The sequence below is a fragment of the Seriola aureovittata genome, chromosome 11 (assembly GCF_021018895.1).
Source record: "Seriola aureovittata isolate HTS-2021-v1 ecotype China chromosome 11, ASM2101889v1, whole genome shotgun sequence".
Classification (NCBI taxonomy): domain Eukaryota; kingdom Metazoa; phylum Chordata; class Actinopteri; order Carangiformes; family Carangidae; genus Seriola; species Seriola aureovittata.
Genome location: NC_079374.1, coordinates 14,431,239 through 14,451,770, shown reverse-complemented (window position 1 = coordinate 14,451,770; position 20,532 = coordinate 14,431,239). Strand labels below are relative to the sequence as shown.

The 20,532-nt window shown below is 42.8% G+C and overlaps 1 protein-coding gene across 2 annotated transcripts in view; it reads right to left on the bottom strand.

The window, feature by feature from the left end:
• lrp2a (low density lipoprotein receptor-related protein 2a) overlaps positions 1 to 20,532 on the bottom strand; it is a 46,506-nt gene that overhangs the window by 1,220 nt on the left and 24,754 nt on the right. Inside the window, exons 40-78 of one of the 2 annotated variants that reach the window (XM_056388976.1) lie at positions 19,513 to 20,445; positions 19,251 to 19,416; positions 18,738 to 18,896; positions 18,338 to 18,627; positions 18,031 to 18,231; positions 17,255 to 17,497; positions 17,033 to 17,158; positions 16,132 to 16,251; positions 15,409 to 15,540; positions 14,553 to 14,754; positions 14,166 to 14,461; positions 12,882 to 13,548; positions 11,948 to 12,118; positions 11,639 to 11,862; positions 11,303 to 11,480; positions 10,516 to 10,712; positions 10,124 to 10,369; positions 9,725 to 9,853; positions 8,240 to 8,359; positions 7,467 to 7,583; positions 6,963 to 7,079; positions 6,635 to 6,772; positions 6,324 to 6,446; positions 6,050 to 6,178; positions 5,583 to 5,714; positions 5,336 to 5,467; positions 5,068 to 5,211; positions 4,803 to 4,968; positions 4,590 to 4,718; positions 4,242 to 4,465; positions 3,941 to 4,120; positions 2,883 to 3,002; positions 2,601 to 2,691; positions 2,381 to 2,448; positions 1,700 to 1,817; positions 1,487 to 1,607; positions 1,146 to 1,256; positions 179 to 295; positions 15 to 86 (exon numbers count right to left, since the gene is read on the bottom strand). In XM_056388976.1, coding sequence (XP_056244951.1) covers positions 15 to 86; positions 179 to 295; positions 1,146 to 1,256; positions 1,487 to 1,607; positions 1,700 to 1,817; positions 2,381 to 2,448; positions 2,601 to 2,691; positions 2,883 to 3,002; positions 3,941 to 4,120; positions 4,242 to 4,465; positions 4,590 to 4,718; positions 4,803 to 4,968; positions 5,068 to 5,211; positions 5,336 to 5,467; positions 5,583 to 5,714; positions 6,050 to 6,178; positions 6,324 to 6,446; positions 6,635 to 6,772; positions 6,963 to 7,079; positions 7,467 to 7,583; positions 8,240 to 8,359; positions 9,725 to 9,853; positions 10,124 to 10,369; positions 10,516 to 10,712; positions 11,303 to 11,480; positions 11,639 to 11,862; positions 11,948 to 12,118; positions 12,882 to 13,548; positions 14,166 to 14,461; positions 14,553 to 14,754; positions 15,409 to 15,540; positions 16,132 to 16,251; positions 17,033 to 17,158; positions 17,255 to 17,497; positions 18,031 to 18,231; positions 18,338 to 18,627; positions 18,738 to 18,896; positions 19,251 to 19,416; positions 19,513 to 20,445 — 7,349 coding nt within the window. Of the gene's footprint in view, positions 1 to 14; positions 87 to 178; positions 296 to 1,145; positions 1,257 to 1,486; positions 1,608 to 1,699; positions 1,818 to 2,380; positions 2,449 to 2,600; positions 2,692 to 2,882; positions 3,003 to 3,940; positions 4,121 to 4,241; positions 4,466 to 4,589; positions 4,719 to 4,802; positions 4,969 to 5,067; positions 5,212 to 5,335; positions 5,468 to 5,582; positions 5,715 to 6,049; positions 6,179 to 6,323; positions 6,447 to 6,634; positions 6,773 to 6,962; positions 7,080 to 7,466; positions 7,584 to 8,239; positions 8,360 to 9,724; positions 9,854 to 10,123; positions 10,370 to 10,515; positions 10,713 to 11,302; positions 11,481 to 11,638; positions 11,863 to 11,947; positions 12,119 to 12,881; positions 13,549 to 14,165; positions 14,462 to 14,552; positions 14,755 to 15,408; positions 15,541 to 16,131; positions 16,252 to 17,032; positions 17,159 to 17,254; positions 17,498 to 18,030; positions 18,232 to 18,337; positions 18,628 to 18,737; positions 18,897 to 19,250; positions 19,417 to 19,512; positions 20,446 to 20,532 lie in introns of those variants that run through there. The other variant, XR_008829000.1, reaches the window with a different exon arrangement.

Below are 20,532 nucleotides of genomic sequence, written 5' to 3'. Positions count from 1 at the left end.
ATGTCGAGAGTCACCTCTGAGTATGAAGGGTTTTCAAACGTGGTGCTTGGTTTTAATTTTCGTTTGAATAAGCTCCACTTTGACTCCTGCAAGCAATCACAAACAGTGAGGTGGTGTTGCACTTGAATAATTCTTCTTCCATCGTTTTAACTGGGCACACTGTTTAAAAGAGACTCACCTGAACGGGTTTGGTGCTGACAGAAGATGTGTTCACGATGCCCACATTCTGATCCCCGCGATACGCAGGGTTCACAAAGTTGTTCTCCAGCTGTTCACCGCTCACATTAACAGTCACCTGGTTAAAAAGAAAAAAAACGCAAGACTGTCACACTAACTAACTGCCTTCTGCCACGTTCAACTGAGCTCATTGGCTTAACGAATTGCCAAAATTTGTCACTTTCCAGGGTTAATGAAATAATTATTGGAGCGATGATCAGGAGGCACATGCACAGCCATAAAGTCTTTGTACGTGCTGGATAGCAATTATCTTAAAGAAATAATAATCATAATAACGCATCGATTGATGGACATGACGGTATTTTGAAATATTGGAAATAACACAGCAGTGTGGATTTCTTTTTTTCTTTTTGTTAATACAATATTCAGCAATGACGAGACTCTTGTGGCCCACACACACCAACACTGAACAATTTTCAAATTTTCTGTTGCATCCAAAGATATTATTTCCATCACTTGCTGCCCTACTGTGAAATATTCACTCAGGATTATAGTTTAAAGCCCCAAATGTGTTAGCTGCGGATGAAATCTCTTGTTAGGTTTTCCATCAAAGTCAGTGAACTGTTTTTTTGGACAGCAGTCTATTCATGTTTGAGATCAGCTCATAATGTATGAACAGTCTAACCTCTGTGGTGGAAGTAAATACATATGTAATGAAAATAAAATGCACATAAAGTGTATTTTGTTGTATATTTCCCTTTAGATCAATATTTTTGAAATAAGTTAATTAACACTAAAAAAGATGACTTTGTTGGAAGATGCTGAACCATGTGCAGCGTGTGGTGGGTTTTTTTGGGTGGTGTTATTTGTTGCCATGCAAATATATGTATCTATGTGCAACGGACCATTTAAATGTATGGCATGACATAAAAACAAAGAAATCCATTCATTCATTCATTTACGAGTACCTGTGTGGCATGAATGACAGCAGGAGCACCAGACACGCCAGGAGCAGTGGCGTATAATGGGTTCTCAAATGTGATCGGCTGCCTGCCAGCTTCCATAGCAAAGTTATCATCCTATGGGGATATTGATAAGATTGGTTTTAGAGAAAATATTACACCTCAAAAGACCATTCATTTGTTAACCTTCAGTTGATGCTGAAACAAGCAGTTCCAAAAGGAGGACTAAAATAAAAGTTGTCAAATAAAACCACATAGAACTTGTTTGTGAGTTAAAAATGCTGATAGGACACTTTTTGTGACTTAGGAGAATATTAACTGCTAATAAGGATCCTTCCTGGACTCACCATCTGCATGGCTGTGTCAATGAATGACACTCCAATGTGCGATGGTCCAAGATCAACATTATCACCCGAGCGAAACGTCACCCCATTCCCAGTGTCACCGGACTTCACTAGGCTGCTGAGGCTGGACAAAAAGAAAACACTCCAAATTTTTATCTAAATACTCTCATGTGAGCTTCAGTAGAGGCGAGAATGAAAAGGCGAGGGCTGAGATACCTGGGTAATTTGGGCATGGAGGGGATGAAGGATCCTGTTCGTTTATAGTTGAGGAAAACCCCAACGGCCAAAGCTCCAGTAATCAGGATGATAATGACGGCCAGTAATACAGCCACAGCTTAACACAGAAAAGTGGAAAGCATTGAGTTGTGTGGTTATGGTATAATCGGAACAACATGCTGTTCATAAAAATTCCTAATACTATTTTTGCTGACTCGTCCATCACTGTTCATGACCTCTGGACTACTTGTTAGTTTCCAAAGTTAAACAGTGATCAATTGTCATATTACTTAGTTATTTATTAAGCAAAAGTGTGATTTTGATGAGTCAACATCTTTAATATTTGTTGATTCAGACTGTTTTCTAAGCTGTTGCCCTGAGCAGCCTCTGGTTAGATAAGCAAGAAGACTGACTTCATCACTTTTGACCTTGATCCGCCTCAGTAAAGCTAGCAGATCATGACTGTTACTGTGCGGCAGCTCCCACACGTCAACCACTGCATGTGCGAAGGACTCCCACAGATTGTTGGTTGTAAGAATTTGTTTAGTCAACCTTTCAAGTTACACAAGTCTAACTATTTCATGATGAAAAACTGTGCAAATGTTAAGAGCTATGAACTGATTTATAAATTTGAATGAGAATAAATAAATCAAAGGATAGATAATAGGAGAGGTACAGTACCTGTTCCTGCTGGAGCGCCCCTTGACTTCCCCATCTCACAGAAGCTGCCCACATAACCATATGGGCATCTAAAGAAAATAACCATACCAAATCTTTAATACTGGGTCAACAGCATCTTAAAGTAAAACATATATAATATAAACAAATATGTCAGACATTATAGGGTATGACTGATGGACAATCATTTACTGGTGTAAATGGCCCCTGCAGCTACACTCACTTGCACTTGGGCAGACCGCCTTCATCAGTGTAGCAGGTTCCACCATTCATGCATCTACATGCAAGGGGCATTGCAACAGGTGCCTCAATGGCTGCAGGAGCAAAAGCCAGCCATACACAGAATCAGAAACAATGAAACAACATCACACCACAATCTCACAAGACCACACGGGAGCAGCCAGGCACGTGTGGAGAATGGATTTATGAATGTAAAAGGATGATGCAACACAACAGCTAACACAAGACCGCAGACTGAGCATGCAGCCAGGCTGTTGTTGTTTACCTGCATCACATTTGTTGGAGTCAAACTCCACCTGGGAGGAGCCTTGTGGGCAGGTGCAGGTGTACCCACCAGGCCGGAGGAGACAGAGGTGACTGCACACGTTCTTACAAGGGTTCGGCACTGAAGAGGACAGAACATTTAAAATTACAAACACTGTTAGATACAATGTGGTTCAGTGCAAGAGCAAATCCTTTCCTGAAAATGCATCATTTAGAATAAATTAATTGCAGGTTCATTACATATCTCATAACACATTACCACATCAACAAATCTTTATTACAGCTCATCTTCTCTCCTGTGTTTTTGGAAAATAATGATGAAAATCCAAAATATATGAACAGCTGTGCTCGTTGTTTCCAGGAATTCTCTCAATTTACAGTTCTCAAAGTCTGTACTGAACAGGCCACTAGAGCTGTAATGTATGCTGCTCCTTCTGCCTGTAACTTTCAGAAAAATGTCATGTCTGTGAATTCATATCATCACTGCAGAAACTGCGTGCTGTCTTCTCTGGCTGTCGATGTTTTGGGTTATTGTACAATCTAGGTTGAATCTAGGATGAAATCTTTGATTTGATTGGATCAGAATTCTTATTCATCATTTTATAATCACATTTCTGTTTAATTCAGATTTTGTGACATTCTGCTTAATCTGTTTTATGTTGAATGTAACTCATTGTTATTGCTTAAAAACAAGACATCAGTCTTCTTTGGTTAAATAAAGGTTAAATTAAAAACACAAAAGTACTGTTTAACATATATATGCTGATTACTATCCTGTCTTCTCCTCTGCATTATTTGGTTTACAGTAAGTAGTAAAAATACAATATAGATGCAAGTTACCCAAGACAAAATTAGTTTAAGTCCAATTTTCAAGAGTACAGACTACGTGAAGATAGATATCACAGACAGACTCTTTCTTTTGGTTCAAAGGCGTTGAGTGCGTCTGCAATAAATGTTTTGTGTATATAACGTTTTGGGATCTTTTCAACCACACATACTGTAATGTTGGACCAGATTTTCTTTCTCATTTTACACAAACACCACTTGAATCATTCTGACCTGACTGGTTGTGTCGGTGCTCCTGGTAAATGCGGACTTGAGTCAGCCAGGGGTTGATGGTTAGAACTTTGACTTTATTTCCTTTTCCAAACTTATTAGTCCTCCACACTTCACCTTTCTCCTTTGTTGTCCAGTACACATGTCCTTCAAAGACATCGAGACTGTAGGGATGTCCAATATCTGGAACAGACAAAATACAATACTTCTCATGCACAGCATACTCAGTCTATAATCACCTTCACTATGCTTTGAATAAAAACACTGAATGTATCAGCGCTGTGCTGTCGCTCAGTGTTCTGACCTCCTGATATGATGATCTTCCTGTCTGTGCCATCAGGTTTCATGGACTCAATGATGTTTTCTTTGGAGTCACACCAGTAGATCCTATTTCCATTTAGATAGTCCAGAGCCAGCCCAGTAGGCCAGCCCAGATCCTCTTCCTTCACCAGCACCTCTCTGTGCTGACCGTCCATCCACGCTGACTCTATTCTGGGTTTCCTGCCCCAGTCTGCCCAGTACATCATTCTGCCAAACAGAAATAATCACACAGACATTTTTTTTGCCAAGACATGAAGCCTCCTTATGCTGCAAAGAAAAAGTAAGGATGGCAATGACATATTTTTAATACTGAAGCTCAACAGCCTCCTACCCGAGTGATGGATTGACAACAATAGCAGCAGGCTGGTCAAGGTCAGTGTGGATCAACCACTTCCTGTACCGCCCATCCAGTTTGGCCACTTCAATTCGATTGGTCCCTGAATCTGTCCAGTAAATGTGCCTGTAAAGGTGATAAGTACAGAGTGAGCAGCTGAGTGAAACTTGGAGCAATGTTTACAAAGAAATCATAATCCTGGTGAATTACCCGCCAACCCAGTCCACAGCAATGCCGTCAGGATTAGCGACGTATCTCAGGTTCAGATCCACCTCTTTCACTGGGTTGTTACCGTGATCGTTGAATGTGGTCATATAGGCACGTTTGATAGAACCGAACTGAGATCCCCGACCCAGGACTGTCCAGTACACAATACCTACAGCATCAGGGAACAAAGGTTATCCAATCTTGGAAATATTGCTGTTTTTATATTAACAGTGACACAACATTAAAGGTTTTACAGGAGTCGTCTTACTCAGGCCTTGTCCCTCTGGATCCCACAGGTAGTCCAAGGCTTGGATGTGCTCAGCGTTGTCTACGTAGTCTGAATACTCTTCAGACGACAGGTTGAAACGACGGATGCGAACGTTGTCTGGCAAGAGCAGCACTGGTGGGTTTCCTGTACAGATATTGAGGTGTGGTGAAAGCTGTTAGCAATTTCAATTCAAGGTTTGGCTTTAATGAGAAATAAAAGAGAGCATTTGTAAAGAATTTTCTCCTTTGCATGAATGCCAAGCTCTTACCCTGGGCAGCACACTCTGTCCCATGCGGCTCACCAAACGAGTGAAAGCCTTCAGCACAAAAGCACTCATAGCTGCCCTTTGTGTTCTTGCACTCCTGAGGACATGTCCCATACACTTCACACTCATTCACATCTTTTCCCAAGAGCACAAGAAATGGAAAAAAAGAGAGAAAAACATTAATTGAATGTAGAAAACTACTTCTGTGTTTAAATGGAGTAGATGACTGACTAACTGGTGTCTTGTTTACCTTCACAGGTGTGTTTTTCTGTCGTTCTGGGCTTGTAGCCAGGCCTGCAGGAGCATAGGAAGCCTCCCTCTGTCAGGTCGGTACAGTTGTGTTCACAGATGTTGTCATTGCACAAGTGCCCACTGCCATGGTCTGACATCAGCAGATTAAAAAAAACAACACACACTGAAAGTTAGACTTCATGCAGGTAAATTTATAGTACTTGAATTATGTCCTGTTATAATTTTATCCTCTAGTTACTTTTTTTGAGTTAAGATAGCTAGAATAACCATTGCATTGCAATCATCTCACTGGTACTGAATCTACTGCAAGATATGTTTATTTACCTCACTATAAATATTCTGACTAGGTAGCTAGGTTTCATTTATCAGGATTTTTAGAACACCTGCTGAAATGTAGAACATGGATGCATAAGATTTTTTTTTTTATATTTGTATTCTATTACTAATAAACTCTTTTCTACTTACGGCAGCCAAGCTCATCTGACTGGTCTCCACAGTCATCATAATCATCACAGGCATACTGCAGAGGGATGCATTGTCCATTACTGCATTTGTACTCATCGTCTGTACAGGGGCCATGTGTTGGACTTTGGCCTAGATAGAGAGAAACATATCAACTCAAGAGAAGCTGTAGGTACCTTTAATTATGTTCAGAAATAAAGTTTGAATTGCTGAAGTTTGAGTTGATAAGTGTTAATATTAGTGCAGCAACCTCTGTTACAGAAAGCATCACACTTACAGTTTTCCTGTCTCTCATCAGAGCCATCACCACAGTCATCAACAGAGTTACACAGCTCATGACTGTAGATGCAACGGTTGTTTTCACAGCGAAAACGGAACGGAGTCTCACACTGGATGTCCACTGTGGATGATCAGAAACAGCAGGAAAGGAAGAAAGAAAACCCTTTAGCAACTTTAGCCGAATTCAAAAATTCAACACAATAACTTATAGATAGTGAGTTAATATGTTGTTTTATGTGATTCTGGGTTTGACAACAACAATGCTTTGGTTTTGTGTGTGCTGGACTTGTTAGTGTTTATGTTACTTACAGCAGAGGTGAAGCTCCTCGTCTGAATTGTCTCCACAGTCATTGTCTCCGTCACATTTCCACTGAGGCTGGACACACACGTGGTTTTTGCACTCAAACAGGAAGGGGGGGCAGTATGTACCATTGGGAAAGCGGGTCGCTGAAAGTCAGAGTCATTCTTTCAAACTAAATCTGTGACTTATACAAATAAACACAATCCCCAATTGTGATGAAACTAGCGCTACATGAGGATAATAAGGAATACAAGTTTGTTGCATTCACTTATGTTACATTTTTTGTGATAGCATCAAAGAGCGCACAAGGAAAACCATAAGATGAAGGACACTCACGGCATGACATCTCATCAGTATAGTCCAGACAGTCCGCGTTGCCATCACATTTGAAACGTTCAGCGATACAGTGTCCACTACCACACTGGAAGTAGCCAGGATGACAAGTCCGCAACTCTGGAACACACCACACCAATCACCATTTGTGATTATGATAAATACACATTTAGCAAGTTGAACAAAGGGCTGTTGTAAAAGTCTCACAGCAAAACAAATCCCCAGAATTTAGTCTTTATTCCTATTGCACATAGGAATATTATTATTTCATGTGTGTCAGCTAGAATAACATTTAGATAATCTGTCCTGCACTCCACCAGCACTGTAAGAAAAAAATCCTTCAGCTGTACCAGAATGAATAAAGCCTTTGAGTAAATAACTATTGCTGGTCCTGTCTGTCTACTCTAGCCTTCAAAACTTGAAGTTTTATTGCTTCTTTGTTTAGTGCCGCCCTCTGTTACTGACAAACAGCCAGAGCCTGAGCCAAAACAAAGAACCTCCACTTACCACAGTCCCTTTCATCCGAGTTGTCCTCACAGTCGTTGTCATGGTCACAGACCCAACGGTCGGGAATGCAGCGCAGATTATCACAACGAAACTCGCTCTCTGTGCACGCGCGTGGAGCTGAGGGAAAACATGAAAACAAGGAATTTCAGTGTGGAGTCAAGCAAATGTAGAACTTTATTATGCTGTTATTAAATTTCTTCTTCTTCTTTCTCTGTCCTTATCATGACATAAAACACTCTAACCCAAGCAGCATGTGCAGTTCACTAGAGACAGACTCTCTCTGCCTCATCAGCACAGCAACAGCACCACCATGACTTAACCCTGGTCACTGTTTCTCCTTTGAGAAGCTAAATTATCCTTATTAACTGGCTTGCTCTCAGACATGTTTAAATTCTCCAGGGCAAGGGGTGACAGACTCCCTTACTCCCTCTTTCTGACACTCTGAGGACAGCCTGTTTCTCAAGCAGATGATAAGACTACCTCTCTCAGCACCCCACTGTTGGTAGAAATGTCGAGCCCCATACAAAACCTTCCTGCTGACTGATAAAATGATAGCATGACTAGTCTTTGTCATCAACACTCCCTTTTCATTTGGATAGTGCACACAAAACTGAGGAGAAATCCCATAATAGACCTACTTAAAAAGCACTTGATATCAAAACAATGTACACTGGTTTTCACTGTTCACATTCTTGTCAGTGCTCACACCGAACCCTCAAGCACTAGGCCTACTGAACGATGTGACTTTATCAGTGATAACAAAAAGCACTCACTGCAGCTGCGTTCATCAGAGTTGTCCCCACAGTCATCGTCCCCATCACACCTCCATCTCAGTGGGACGCAGCGGTGGTTGTCACAGCGGAAGTCTCCGTCAGGATCACAGGTCAGTTCATCTGAGAAAGGAGCAGGCACATGAATGAAGACACTTTTAAACCATTATGTCCAACTAGATAAATGTCCACCATTTCTTTTCAATGGCCATTTTTTTTTACTTCAGGAGCACCTTATGGTTTTAACTTTATGTAAAGATTGCGCATGTGGCCTTTGAATCCTTTTTGTGGAGGTACATAAGGTTTGTATCAAAAAACTGGACAATACTTCTACTGCAGCACTTAAAATTTGAGTGTGGCAAGACTCTAGGGTGGGACTGGTTTTAGCAAATACAGTTTAGCAAGATCCTGCAAGAAACTGACATCTCAGACAAAAGGTCTCAATCTTTAACTTGTTATAGAATAATTCATATATTAACCTTTAAATGGCCCATTAAAGACTGAAAACCCAACCTCACTGTTTTCTACATCTTGCAGTCAGAGATGAGAAAAGATGAGATGTTCCAGCAGATAAATGTATCAATAAGAGCAACAGCTGCACAATATGACTGCAGATTTTGGGGCTTTTAAGTAATAATGAAAATGTCAGTTTGAAATGAATGGCATCTTTTTTTTTAATTAAACTGCAACAGTCATAGAGGGAGGAGAGGAGCATGCCTAAGACAGATGGGTGACCTTTCTCCATGCCAGTGTGTCTGTCTGTAGAGGATAAGACTACAGGAGATGAGAAGCACAGAGGGGAGAGGAGTGGAGGAGAGATGGTCTGCGCCATTTCTACCACATAGTGCTGGGGGTCATAGATAGCGCAGTGTTAGCTAGTCCTGCCCTCCTAGCCGTCCACCTGGCTCATCTGCTACATTCTTACAGGAAGATTAGCACGGATCTCCCCTCCTGCACGGTCATGGCACTAATGGAGTGAGAGCCTCTGATAAGACACGGGAGGGCCGCAGTGAGTGTGTTTGGATTGTAGCAAATTACAAAGAGGCTTGTGTGAACCCTGCCCCCACGCAAGGACAGAGCAACAACACACACACATACACACATATATGTAGACCCATACCACCGGACAGCTCATAAATCTGTGCCGCTCTCAGGGAGTTGCAAATTGTGGGGGAATGTGAGTGGTGAGACCCTCTCTATCAGCACTTCCCACTACCTCACTATGTAATGTTCCAGAGGAGGCTGAGGAGTTGGCTAATTGCCCTTCACTCACTCTTTGAATACATACTCCTGTCTCCAAGCTGTAATTTTTTTTTAAATCTCCTCTAGAATCATCTAACCATCAGTAATCACCAAATGTGACTTGATCAACCAGGAAAGTTCTAACATGAGGTCTGATAGTGTGATAATAATAAACAGTCTTCAAATCACTGCCACAATATAAACAGGACCTCACTTCTGTCTCAAGGATATTTGTCACAGACTCACCACAGCCCTGCTCGTCGCTGTTGTCTCTGCAGTCATTGTGGCCATTGCAAACGGACCACAGGGGCACACAGCGGTAGTTGGTCTTGCAGTCAAACTCTGTGTGGTTGTCACATCGATATGCCGGTCCCACTGTGGAGAAAACACCAAGATTGTCACGTAACAAAGACAAGTAATGAAGACAATGGCTAGAGCAGTTTTTGAAATATCAAAATCTACAGAGAGTCACAATTTAAACTTAGTTTAATGTCTGTAGTTGCTGCTGATTCAAGGAGTTAAAGGTTTGACTAATGTGACTGTGATGCACATTAGGATATCAGGATGTATATCACACTGAAATATTAGTCCTTGTAAAATTAACATAGAGTTAAAAAAGGGTGAAAGAAACCATATAATACTTACTGCACTCCTCTAACGGTTCATCAGAGTTGTCACCACAGTCATCATCGACATCACATTTCCAGCTCTGGGGGATACATCGTCCGTTGCGGCACTTGAACTGTCCAGGGCGACAGGTCCTGGTGGAGCAATGGGCAGAGTCCTCATCAGACTGATCGCCGCAGTCATCCTCACCGTCACACTGCCACGACTCTGGGATACACCTCTTATTTCCACATTGCCACTGGTGGGTCTCACACTGGTGTGTAGCTAGAGGGAAAACATAATTCAAAAATGAAGCCATGAGAAACACAGAAATGGTAAAAAGACACAACTTTAAGTAAAAACAGTAAAAGCAAGCACCAAAGATTGTGTAATATTTCAGCAAATAGCTGTTAAAATGAGGCATAACCTACCACACAGCACAGGATCTTCATCTGAGCCATCATGACAGTCCTGGTTGCTGTTGCAAAGGAAGTGTGGACTAGTGCAGTTTCCATCGTTGCACTGAAACTGTCCAAGCCTGCATTGACGAGTCGGGCAGGTGGAGGGCTCATCTGAGCCATCTCTGCAGTCCCTCTGACCATCACATTTCCACCAGATAGGAATACAACTGTTGAAGCAGTAGTAGGGATAAAAATGAGAGACTTGGATTAGGTTGAAATATGTGTTGACTACTGCAGACTTATATCATTAGGTGTACAAAACAAACTCCAAAACAGATTCCTGAACTCAACTCCCTTCCCCACATAACTCTTAGGCTGGGTTGGCCTAAAGGTAAAATGCAGCATTCATGTTGACTGAATCGTTACTACATGAATTTTTAAACACACTTGCCAAGAAGATCTGAAACCTCTACTGACCCCATCCCTGCACTGTGTGCGCACATTTTATGTCATCAAAGAAAGATTTGGTGAAAAATCTGGTGAGCATTATGGCACAAACAGCAGGTGGCACAGTTCTTTAAGTTAAAGTGTAATGCCAGGATGAAAGCAGCATAAGCCTTTTTGGGGCTGGAAGGCTAGTTATGAGACATGTCTTCTTAATTTTGAATGATGATGTTAACAAAACCATTGCAGCTAACAATCTCCCCAATAACAGTCTCATTTATTTGTTGTATTTACACAGACAGTTTGACAATAATACACTGATTTTTAAAATGCTACACATCACATAATAAGATGACAAGAAATATTGACAAACCGTTCATTGTTAGCACATCTGTACTGGGTGCTGGTGCACATGGGAAGGCATCGGGTCACACCTCCAATTTGCACAGTCAGGAAATGATCAGGGCACTCACAGGTGTGTCCTTGCCCCCCATGACGGATCAGGCACAGGTGAGAGCAGCCTCCATTGCTCACCGCACAGGGATTGTTTGCTGTCAAAAGGAGAACCACAGCCGGTCAGACAATCTCAGTTCAACAAAGCTGGGAAAATACAGGCCAGGTACTGTTCAGCTGATAGTAAATAGGCTACTGGTGCTTAAATCAACAAAAGTCAGAATGTGAACATCAGATTCTGAGATTTTTAACTCACCAATAGGCTGTCTGTAAGGATGGCATACATGAATGTCAAATGGCCTGTGTGTGGTGTTAACCAGGGCCTGACGACCTGAGCCGTCATATTTGTTGCCTCTCTCCACTGTGCGTGTGTTCCAGTCAGTCCAGTATACACTGTCCTCGAACACAGTCAGGGCAAAGGGGTGTGGCAAATTTCCATCATACACTGTGTGTCTGCGTTGACCATCCAAGTCTGAGAACCTGAGAAAAAAAGAGTCAAAGGCTTTCAAGTCTCACTGCACTGTAAGCTAAAAGAGTGTTTCTACCTTTCACCAAATGTACTTACTCGATGTAATTGAGATGAGCATCAGACCAGTAGAGCATGTCATTAGTGTAGTCAATCGTGATCCCGTTGGGCCACTCGATCTTGGTGGTAATGATGGCTGCTTTGTGGTTTCCATCCATTCCAACACGGCCTATAAAGGCTTTGTCTCCCCAGTCTGTCCAGTATACATATCTAACCGCAACCCAAGAAAATCACATAAGATCACATGCTATCTACATATATGTGAAGGAAGAATCTTTCCTTAGAAATAATAACAATAATCAAAAAAGGGTAACTCTTTATTTCACAGGTCCATAATTTCTTAATAAGTTGCTAGAAATGTTTTTGAAAAAAACAGTGTAATTCGGTGCTAATTAATAATTATCAGTTTTCAATTGGCATCTTTCCAGTTAATTAATTCCAAATAATTGCTAGTGTGACCCAGGAAGTCGTTTAGACAGCAGGTCAGCTAAACGAGCAAACATTTCACAATATGAAGAATGAAGTTCCGTGGATAAATGAATAATATCTGACTATTCACTTCATTCTTTCAAGGAAATTCCTCAGGAAATCGACAACTGCCTGGAAAAATACTACAACTGAACTAAAGCAACAGTCTCAGAACTTTGCTTCTATTCTTCCTATAATTAGAATCCACTTACATAGTTCTCTCCAGGAAGCTTCCTTGGTAATTGTCAATAAATTAAAGACCATAAAATGAAGTGTTCCCAATAAACATTAACGTCAATTAATGTCAGAATAGACAAAATAAGGTCAAATATTCAGAACAAGTCTACCTATGAAACTGCTTATTATTTAATTTTCAGCAATTTAATATAGTAAATGTCTGCCACCATACAGATACTAATATATTGTAATGAGATGATATTGGCAATAACACCAGCCCCTGCCAATATATCAGTCTACTCTACCATGAGATTTGAGTCCTACTCACCCATAATTGGGATGCAACACAATGGCCCTGGGGTTTTCAAAGCAGTAAGTATTATTGGCGTCGACACAGTGTTCAGCCAGTTTCTTCACAAACCGACCATCCAGTTCAGACACTTTGAGACAATCCAAGAAGCTGTCCACCCAGTAGAGTTTCCTTGCTATCCAGTCAACTGCAAGGCCCTCCCCGTGTAGAACTCCATTGACCACCACCTCTCTGTTACTGCCGTTGAAGGACATCCTCTCTATCACTCTGCGGCTCACGTCAATCCAATAGAGACGCTTGTCGACACGATCAAAGTCCGTGGCCACCACACTGGTCAGTCCCTGCAGGATCAGAGAGTAGGCCTGCCCGTCCGTTGACAGGTTCCTCAGGTAATAGCGGTTGCTGAAGATGAGGTAGGGTGAGATGTTGCTGTTCTGACGGCAGCTGTGGCCGTCTGGCTCTCGCAGGAATCCTGGCACACACTTACACATGTATGAGCCAACGGTGTTCTCACAGACCTGGCTGCACACGCTCGGCGTCTCTGCACACTCGTTAACGTCATCACAAGTTTTGCTGTCAGACATGAGGCGGTAGCCAGGACGACAGGTGCAGATGAAGCTGGTGGGTGTGTCGGTGCAGTTGTGATCGCAGTGATGGATGGATGGGTCTGTGCATTCATTGATACCTACAGTCGCAGAGGGACAAGAGAAACAAAGTTTTTAAAGTCATCAACAACAACAACATATTCAGACCAATATCTTCATAAAGAAAAGGGGGCGAGATGATAAGAGGTACTATTTGTGTTCTTGTATTTAACTATTAAGTAGTTGTTTTTTTTTTTAACATTTTCTTTCAGAATAAATCTTTTCTTGATCTATACTGTGGCTTATCATTCACATTTTAACTATACATCTAAAATGCTCAGACATAATCAAAATCCCAGCTTTTAATTTTGATTCTATTCCCGTATTTGCTATATGCTGTATTTACAAAGGACATGTCCCCAGTCATATGCTACACGTTATCTGAATCATTAATATTTGCCAGTTATTATCAATATTGCACAAAGCACAGTTGTCCTATAATATGGCTGTTGTCTAGAATGTCATCCAACAACCATTTCTGGATGGTATTTATGTTTCACACCACTTCTAGCACTTCTTTGATACTTCCTCTAGAGGGAGCATGCACCAGCTGAATAAAACCCAGCTGCAGACAAACGCACCAGCCGCTGAAAGAGGAAAAGTATATTTTCTCATAGCGCAATTTCTTGAACTATTCTGAAAATCTCTTCACACTCACCACATCCCTTCTCGTCGCTGTTGTCAGAGCAGTCGTCGTTCCTGTCGCACACCTGGCTCAGGGGGATGCAGTGTCCATTGTCACATCTGAACTCTCCCGGGGGGCAGGTTGGTGCTGGTGTGCGGCACATGTGCTCCAGCTCATCAGACTCGTCACCACAGTCATTGTCCCCATCGCAGACGAAGTCGTGCGACACGCAGCGGCCATTCTGGCAGGTGAACTGGTGTTGCTGGCAGGCCTGGTAGGTGCAACCCTGCTCATCACTGCTGTCCCCGCAGTCATTACGTCGATCACACCTGATTTCACGTCACAAAACATTAACTCAAGTATCGAGACAGAGTGATGACAGATGTAATTTATGATATCTTATAAAAGTTTTTCTCAAACCTGTAGGAACTCCGTATGCAGAGGCCGTTGCTACAGGTGAACTCATTGATGCCACAGGATCTGCGCGTGCAGTTTTGATGCTCATCTAATGCATCCGCACAGTCTGCATCTCCGTCACACAGCCAGTCACGTGGGATGCATTTCCTCTGAGGTGGCTGGTTGTTCACACAAGTGAACTCTGCACTTGAACATGTGCGATTGGCTGGAAAAAAAACAAAACACAAAATCAGGCGGGGGGGGGGTTTACGAGAAGTTAAATAAAGATAATGATGACCAAATGTCAACCTGCATTTCTGGCAAGCCAAACATTCCAAACTGTATTTCAAAACATGCAGCCGTGACCTCAAATTCTCTATCCATCTAGTGTGATTGATTCACATTGTTTGAAGTGAGTCTCCTACAGGGGCTCAGGCAGTGCTGAAAACCTTAGCTTGAGGCATCTTACTGTTAGAGAACACATTGGTGAGACATAGGAGTCTTGATCCTCCTTGAGCCAGGAAGCCAGAGAAAAGAGACATGCACAAAGTAACGAGTGAGGCAGGAGAAATCAGGAATGTCAGGTTCTTGGACTGGAGACCTTCTACAGGAGACTAAGATGCTGGGCACTGACTGCCAGTGTCTCCCCCATAACACTCCCCCAGTGGTGTGTATCCTAATCCATCAGAGTCCTGAATAACAGCAGGATGAAGGAATCAGGAGGGGGCAAAGTGGAGAAGTGGAAGAGAAACAAGAGGACGGCCTATGAGGGGAGGAGATGAAGAACTGGGAAGATGAGCAAGAGGATGAAAAAACACAGAAAAATGAGAGAGGAAAAGGAAAGGACGGAAAACAGAGCAGGTGATGAAAGGATGCATACCACAATTATGCCTCTGGTCTTCGTCACTCATGTCTCCACAGTCATTGTCCCCATCACAGATCCAGGATGAGGCAATACACCTGCCATCATCACAACGGAACTGATCTGTGTTGCAGGTTCTGACCAGTGTGGCTGCAGAGACAAATTATATAGCATTAGACTGTATAATACTGCAAGATAAATACAGTGGTGTGACTATATAACATATGCCAACTGATTTATACCCAATAAAAATGTTTATCCTTTTTTTAAACTTTTTTCCTCTTTGTAATTACCAATTATGTCAGGTACTTCCCCCCACTGCTTTTCGACTAATGAAGAAGGCACAATACAACACTGGCAAAGCTTTCAAAATAGTCATGGCAGCCCCACATTCCCATGCATGGTGAGCTATCTAAACAAAAGCCAAAGTGAGGCTCTGTAACCCCTGGTGGACAAAGGGAGGGGGAGGTGCTGTTTGTCAGAGGACACTGAGGGGCGTCACCACAGAGGAATGCCGCACACAATAGGAGGCCTGACTGACCACATCGTCAACAAAGAAATACACCAGTGACTCGCACTCTCCGCTGCATCACTCACAGCACTCTCTCACACCCAGCACACAGATGCAGATTGGCCCACAGACACAAACACACAATAACCGAGCAGCTGATAACGGGACGGGGGCAGACAGACAAAGCCAACAGGCCTATTTTGAGGGTGAGAGAGTTGTGCGACACTCACTGCAGGAGAGGGGCTCATCAGAGCCGTCGGCGCAGTCAGCGCCTCCATCACAGTACCAGTGGGCGGGGATGCAGCGGCCGCTGGAGCAACGGAACTCACTCTGGGAACATGTGGATGCAGCTATGTAGAGGATGCAAAAAGGCATGAAGTCACTTGGAGGACTTGGGGGCAAGACAAACACTGACCTTTTCTTGACTCTTTATATCCTCTTTCTCATGGTTTTACGTTGATTAAAATCCTGTTTTGTCCAGATTGAGCAGATTAAAACATACTGCAATATATAATAAGAAAAATGATCTCTGGGTACACTGCCACACACAGTGTTTTTAATTTTTATCAAAGTGTTACTCATAAAATCCTTTTAGTTTAGTCAGGGATCCTGTTCTGATGACTGTGAGGGGCAGTATGATGAATGCTATTTCCTTGAACTAACAGGACTGTGTCCAAAATCGCTCTGCATTTTCTACCTAGTGCACTGCTTTATGTTTATTTTCATCTATCTTATTTGAGTGTCCAAAACCTCAGAGTCAAATGGATACACTGTACGTGCCCTCCGAAATTTCCACCATTCACCAAAAACATTCATAACATTTTAAAAATTGTCTCACCTATGATGGATGGGAAAATTACCATCATGTAACACAGGCATTTTGATTTATCATAGCAGAACAAACACAGGTGTTACTGTTAACATTAACGATGGCTTAATTCTGTTAAAGTTTCCCAGTAAGCCTTTCACAGTAGTAGATACACTGAAACAGAATGCAACAATGAGTTATTAATTACACCTGTGCGTTTTCTGGTATGACATGTTAGAATGTCTGCTGTGAAAAAGGCCTATTCAGGATATAACTAAATTAGTATAACAACAGAAACAGATAAAACATAATATTGCTCTTACCACAATGTGTAGGGCTCTCGTCACTCATATCCCCACAGTCATTGTCTCCATCACAAAGGTATGAACGTGGGATGCAAATGTTAGTGGACTGGCATTTTGTGTGTTCTGGTTGGCAGGTTCTCTCCGCTGGGATAATCATGAATGAGAACATATTTATTACAGGCAATAATTTCTCCACTGTGATGAAGATTTACCTTTATGTGACAAACTTAGGATACTCACGGCAGTTTTGTTCATCAGAGGTGCCGTTGTCGTAGCAGTTGTTGATGCCATTGCAAACGTAGTCCTTTGCAATACAGCGCCCATTGTTGCAGGTGAACTCCGTGTTGGGGTCACACGGTCTGAAAAGACAGCCCACCTCGTCACTGTTGTCCCCACAGTCGTCATAGTGGTCGCAGCGGTAGTGGTAGGGCACACATCGACCATTGCCGCAAGTAAACACTGTGGGCTCACAGGTGTGGAAGGCTGCCAATCAGAATCAAGGACAGGTCAGAGCTCTTGCCACTAAGAGAGCAAGGTCAGGAGAAAGAGGGATGATATGTGCATGTAGCAGACACTCATTTTACCTGACAATGCAATAAAGGATGACAGAACCTGTGGAACTGCATGCAAAGATATAAGCACATTGATTCATGTGTTAGTGTTGATAAGTGTTATTACTTAGGGAAAGGGAGCATGTTAATGGAAATTTAATCACAAAATGCAAGAATACACACCAACATAGTTGAAGTCAGGTTTCGGTCCTGAGAGAGAATTTTTTAGAGCGAAGAAAAGAGAACTTGTTAGTGTTAGTGAAGGTAAAAGATTTAGAATTGCAATTAATAGAAAAGAGGGAGTTCTGATTCACTCATTCTGGAGGACTACATCTTCTATGAGAACTACTGTTACTATTAATCAACAGTGAAATTTAAGATTAATTCAATCAAAAATAAAATGAAGAAGAAACACAAATAAGCAAGAAAGCAAATTCAAACTCCTTGTATTTAAGAGTGCCCTACCACAGACTCTCTCCAACTCATCGCTGCCATCTCCACAGTCGTTGTCATTGTCACATTTCCACTGGGCACGAATACAGCGGCCATTCATGCAGGTAAACTGGCCTGGCTGGCAACGAGTCCCATTATCAGGGATACAGTGCTTGTTGTCGGCCAGGTACCAGCGACCCTCTGATGGACACTGACACTCAGCTCCATTGGGTCCTAACAAGATGAAATCGCATAGAACAGTTTATGCAATTAGTTGGGGTTTTCAATTATTGCACTAAAAGAGTATTATGTTGAAGTGACAATGACAAACTGCATGTACCTGGTGTACAGATGTGGCTGCAGCCTCCATTAAACTGCTGGCAGGGACTGTCACACTGCTGCTGCTTCCTGCTGGCCAGAACATGGATGTCCATTGGCCGAGATGGAAGATTCTGAATCATGACCTTCTGATCAGAACCGTCATGCTTGTTGGCGCGATAGATGCTGCGTGTGTTCCAGTCAGTCCAATAGATGAACTGGCCAAACATGGTCATAGCAAAGGGGTAGATGGCTGTGCTGACAATGACTTCCCGATTGGACCCCGTGAGGGAGGATCGCTCAATCTTCTGCCTGATGGCAGAGCAAAATAATAATTAAACAGCAGTAGCTTTAGAATACCTAGATAATGTGATAAACAAAATTGAGTACATATTTCTACAGTGGAATTTTTCTGATCTTACAAGCTGGCGTCCGCCCAATACAGCCTCTCTTCTTCATAGTCCAGGGTCAGTCCATTGGGCCACACAAGACTGCTGTTCACAACCTCTGTTCTGAAATTTCCACCTAAGGTGGCACGTTCAATCTTTGCATGGGTTCCCCAGTCTGTCCAATACATATACCTGTGGAACAAGGAAGCATTTCTTTCTTTTTAATTTCTTTTATTATGTATTTTGTACCTTTATTCAAAGTGGACAGTAGAGAGACGACAGGAAACCAGTGGGAGAGAGAGGGAGGGAGAGATGGGGAATGACATTTAACAAAGGTTTAGTGATCGCCCTCAATTGTAAGACGTTTTGGATGAAAGCATCTGCCAAATGAGTAAATTTAAATTGAAAAGTAAAGGTCCCTGGCTGGACTCAAATTGGGGGATGTTGCAGTTCATGATTGGTGCCCTTAACCACCACAGAAGCATTTATTTTTAAATCCCAGTTTAATCTAATGATCAAAGAGATTGTGCGCCGTGTTAGTCTTACCCCCTGCAGGGATCCAACATGATGGCCCTTGGCCTAGACACATGGGCAATAATAGTCCTCTGAGAGCCGTCCACAGACATGGAGCTGATGCTCTGGTTAACATAGTCACTGTAGTAAATTCGTCTGTTTATCCAGTCATAAGCGATGCCATCAGGAGCACCAAGATCTGTCAAAAAACAGAGAGCACAAAACATTAGTAATATCACTGGTACTACATCCATACAAAGCCAACTAGAACTAAAAGTGTGAGTGCAAAACCTACCTGAAGCCACCACTACAGGGGCCGAGGAGGGTGAGGACAGGCTGATGTAGCTGATCTTGCTTGCTCCTGCGCCTGAGCTCTGTGTGAAGTATATCCTCCTGTCTGTGAGGTCAAAATCCAGTGCCACTGAGGTACGTGGCACATTGACCACAGGGAAGGGCAATGCGTGGTCCTCCGGGTCGAGGCGCAGGCTGCGCACTGTGCTCTCAGTTGTGTAGATGAGATAATCGTCCCTTGACACCACACAGTTCTCATTATCTGCAGCAAGATTTCCAAAAGCACAGCTGCATTTCTTGTTGTGGTTGCCTGTGCCAGAACCTGGGAGGGCGAAGCAGAAATGGGCACAGCCTCCATTGGCCTCAATGCAGGGGTTGTAGTTCAGCTCCTGAGCAGTGGTGGGCTGGGTACGCTGGTCAAAGATGGTAACGTCTCTCAGCATGTTGACGTTGTCTCTAATGACAACAGGCTGCTCTGTGCTACCAGGCTCTTTGCTTGCTTGAAACACCTTCTTGAGGTTTCTGTCCACCCAAATGATGCTACTCCCAAACACTGCGATCCCATAAGGAGTAGGGTAGCGGCTGCCATACCTGACTATCTCTGTCTCCCCTCCTTGGGGGTTGACTCGAGCAATCATATCCAGGGAGTCATCCACCCAGTACACATAGCCAGTTTGCCAGTCCAGAGCGAGACCTCGCGGGGTGATAATTCCTGATGACACTAAAATTGTGCGGTTTGTTCCATCTAAGAGTGCTCGCTCAATTTTTGGGTTCTGACCGTAATCAGCCCAGAACAAGTATCTGTTTCTGGGGTCCACAACGATGTGGCGTGGCATGTCCACTTGGGTCTTCAGGAGCACCCTGCGAAAAGTGGTGTTCAGACGAAGCACCTCCACATATGTCTCAGTCAGGAAAGCGTTGGTGAAATACAAGTTCCCTGAGGACAGAATCCAGGAAGCTCAGTGTTTAAAGTGGCATCATATATTTGTACATCATAAGAGCAGGAAGTTGTTAATCACAAACT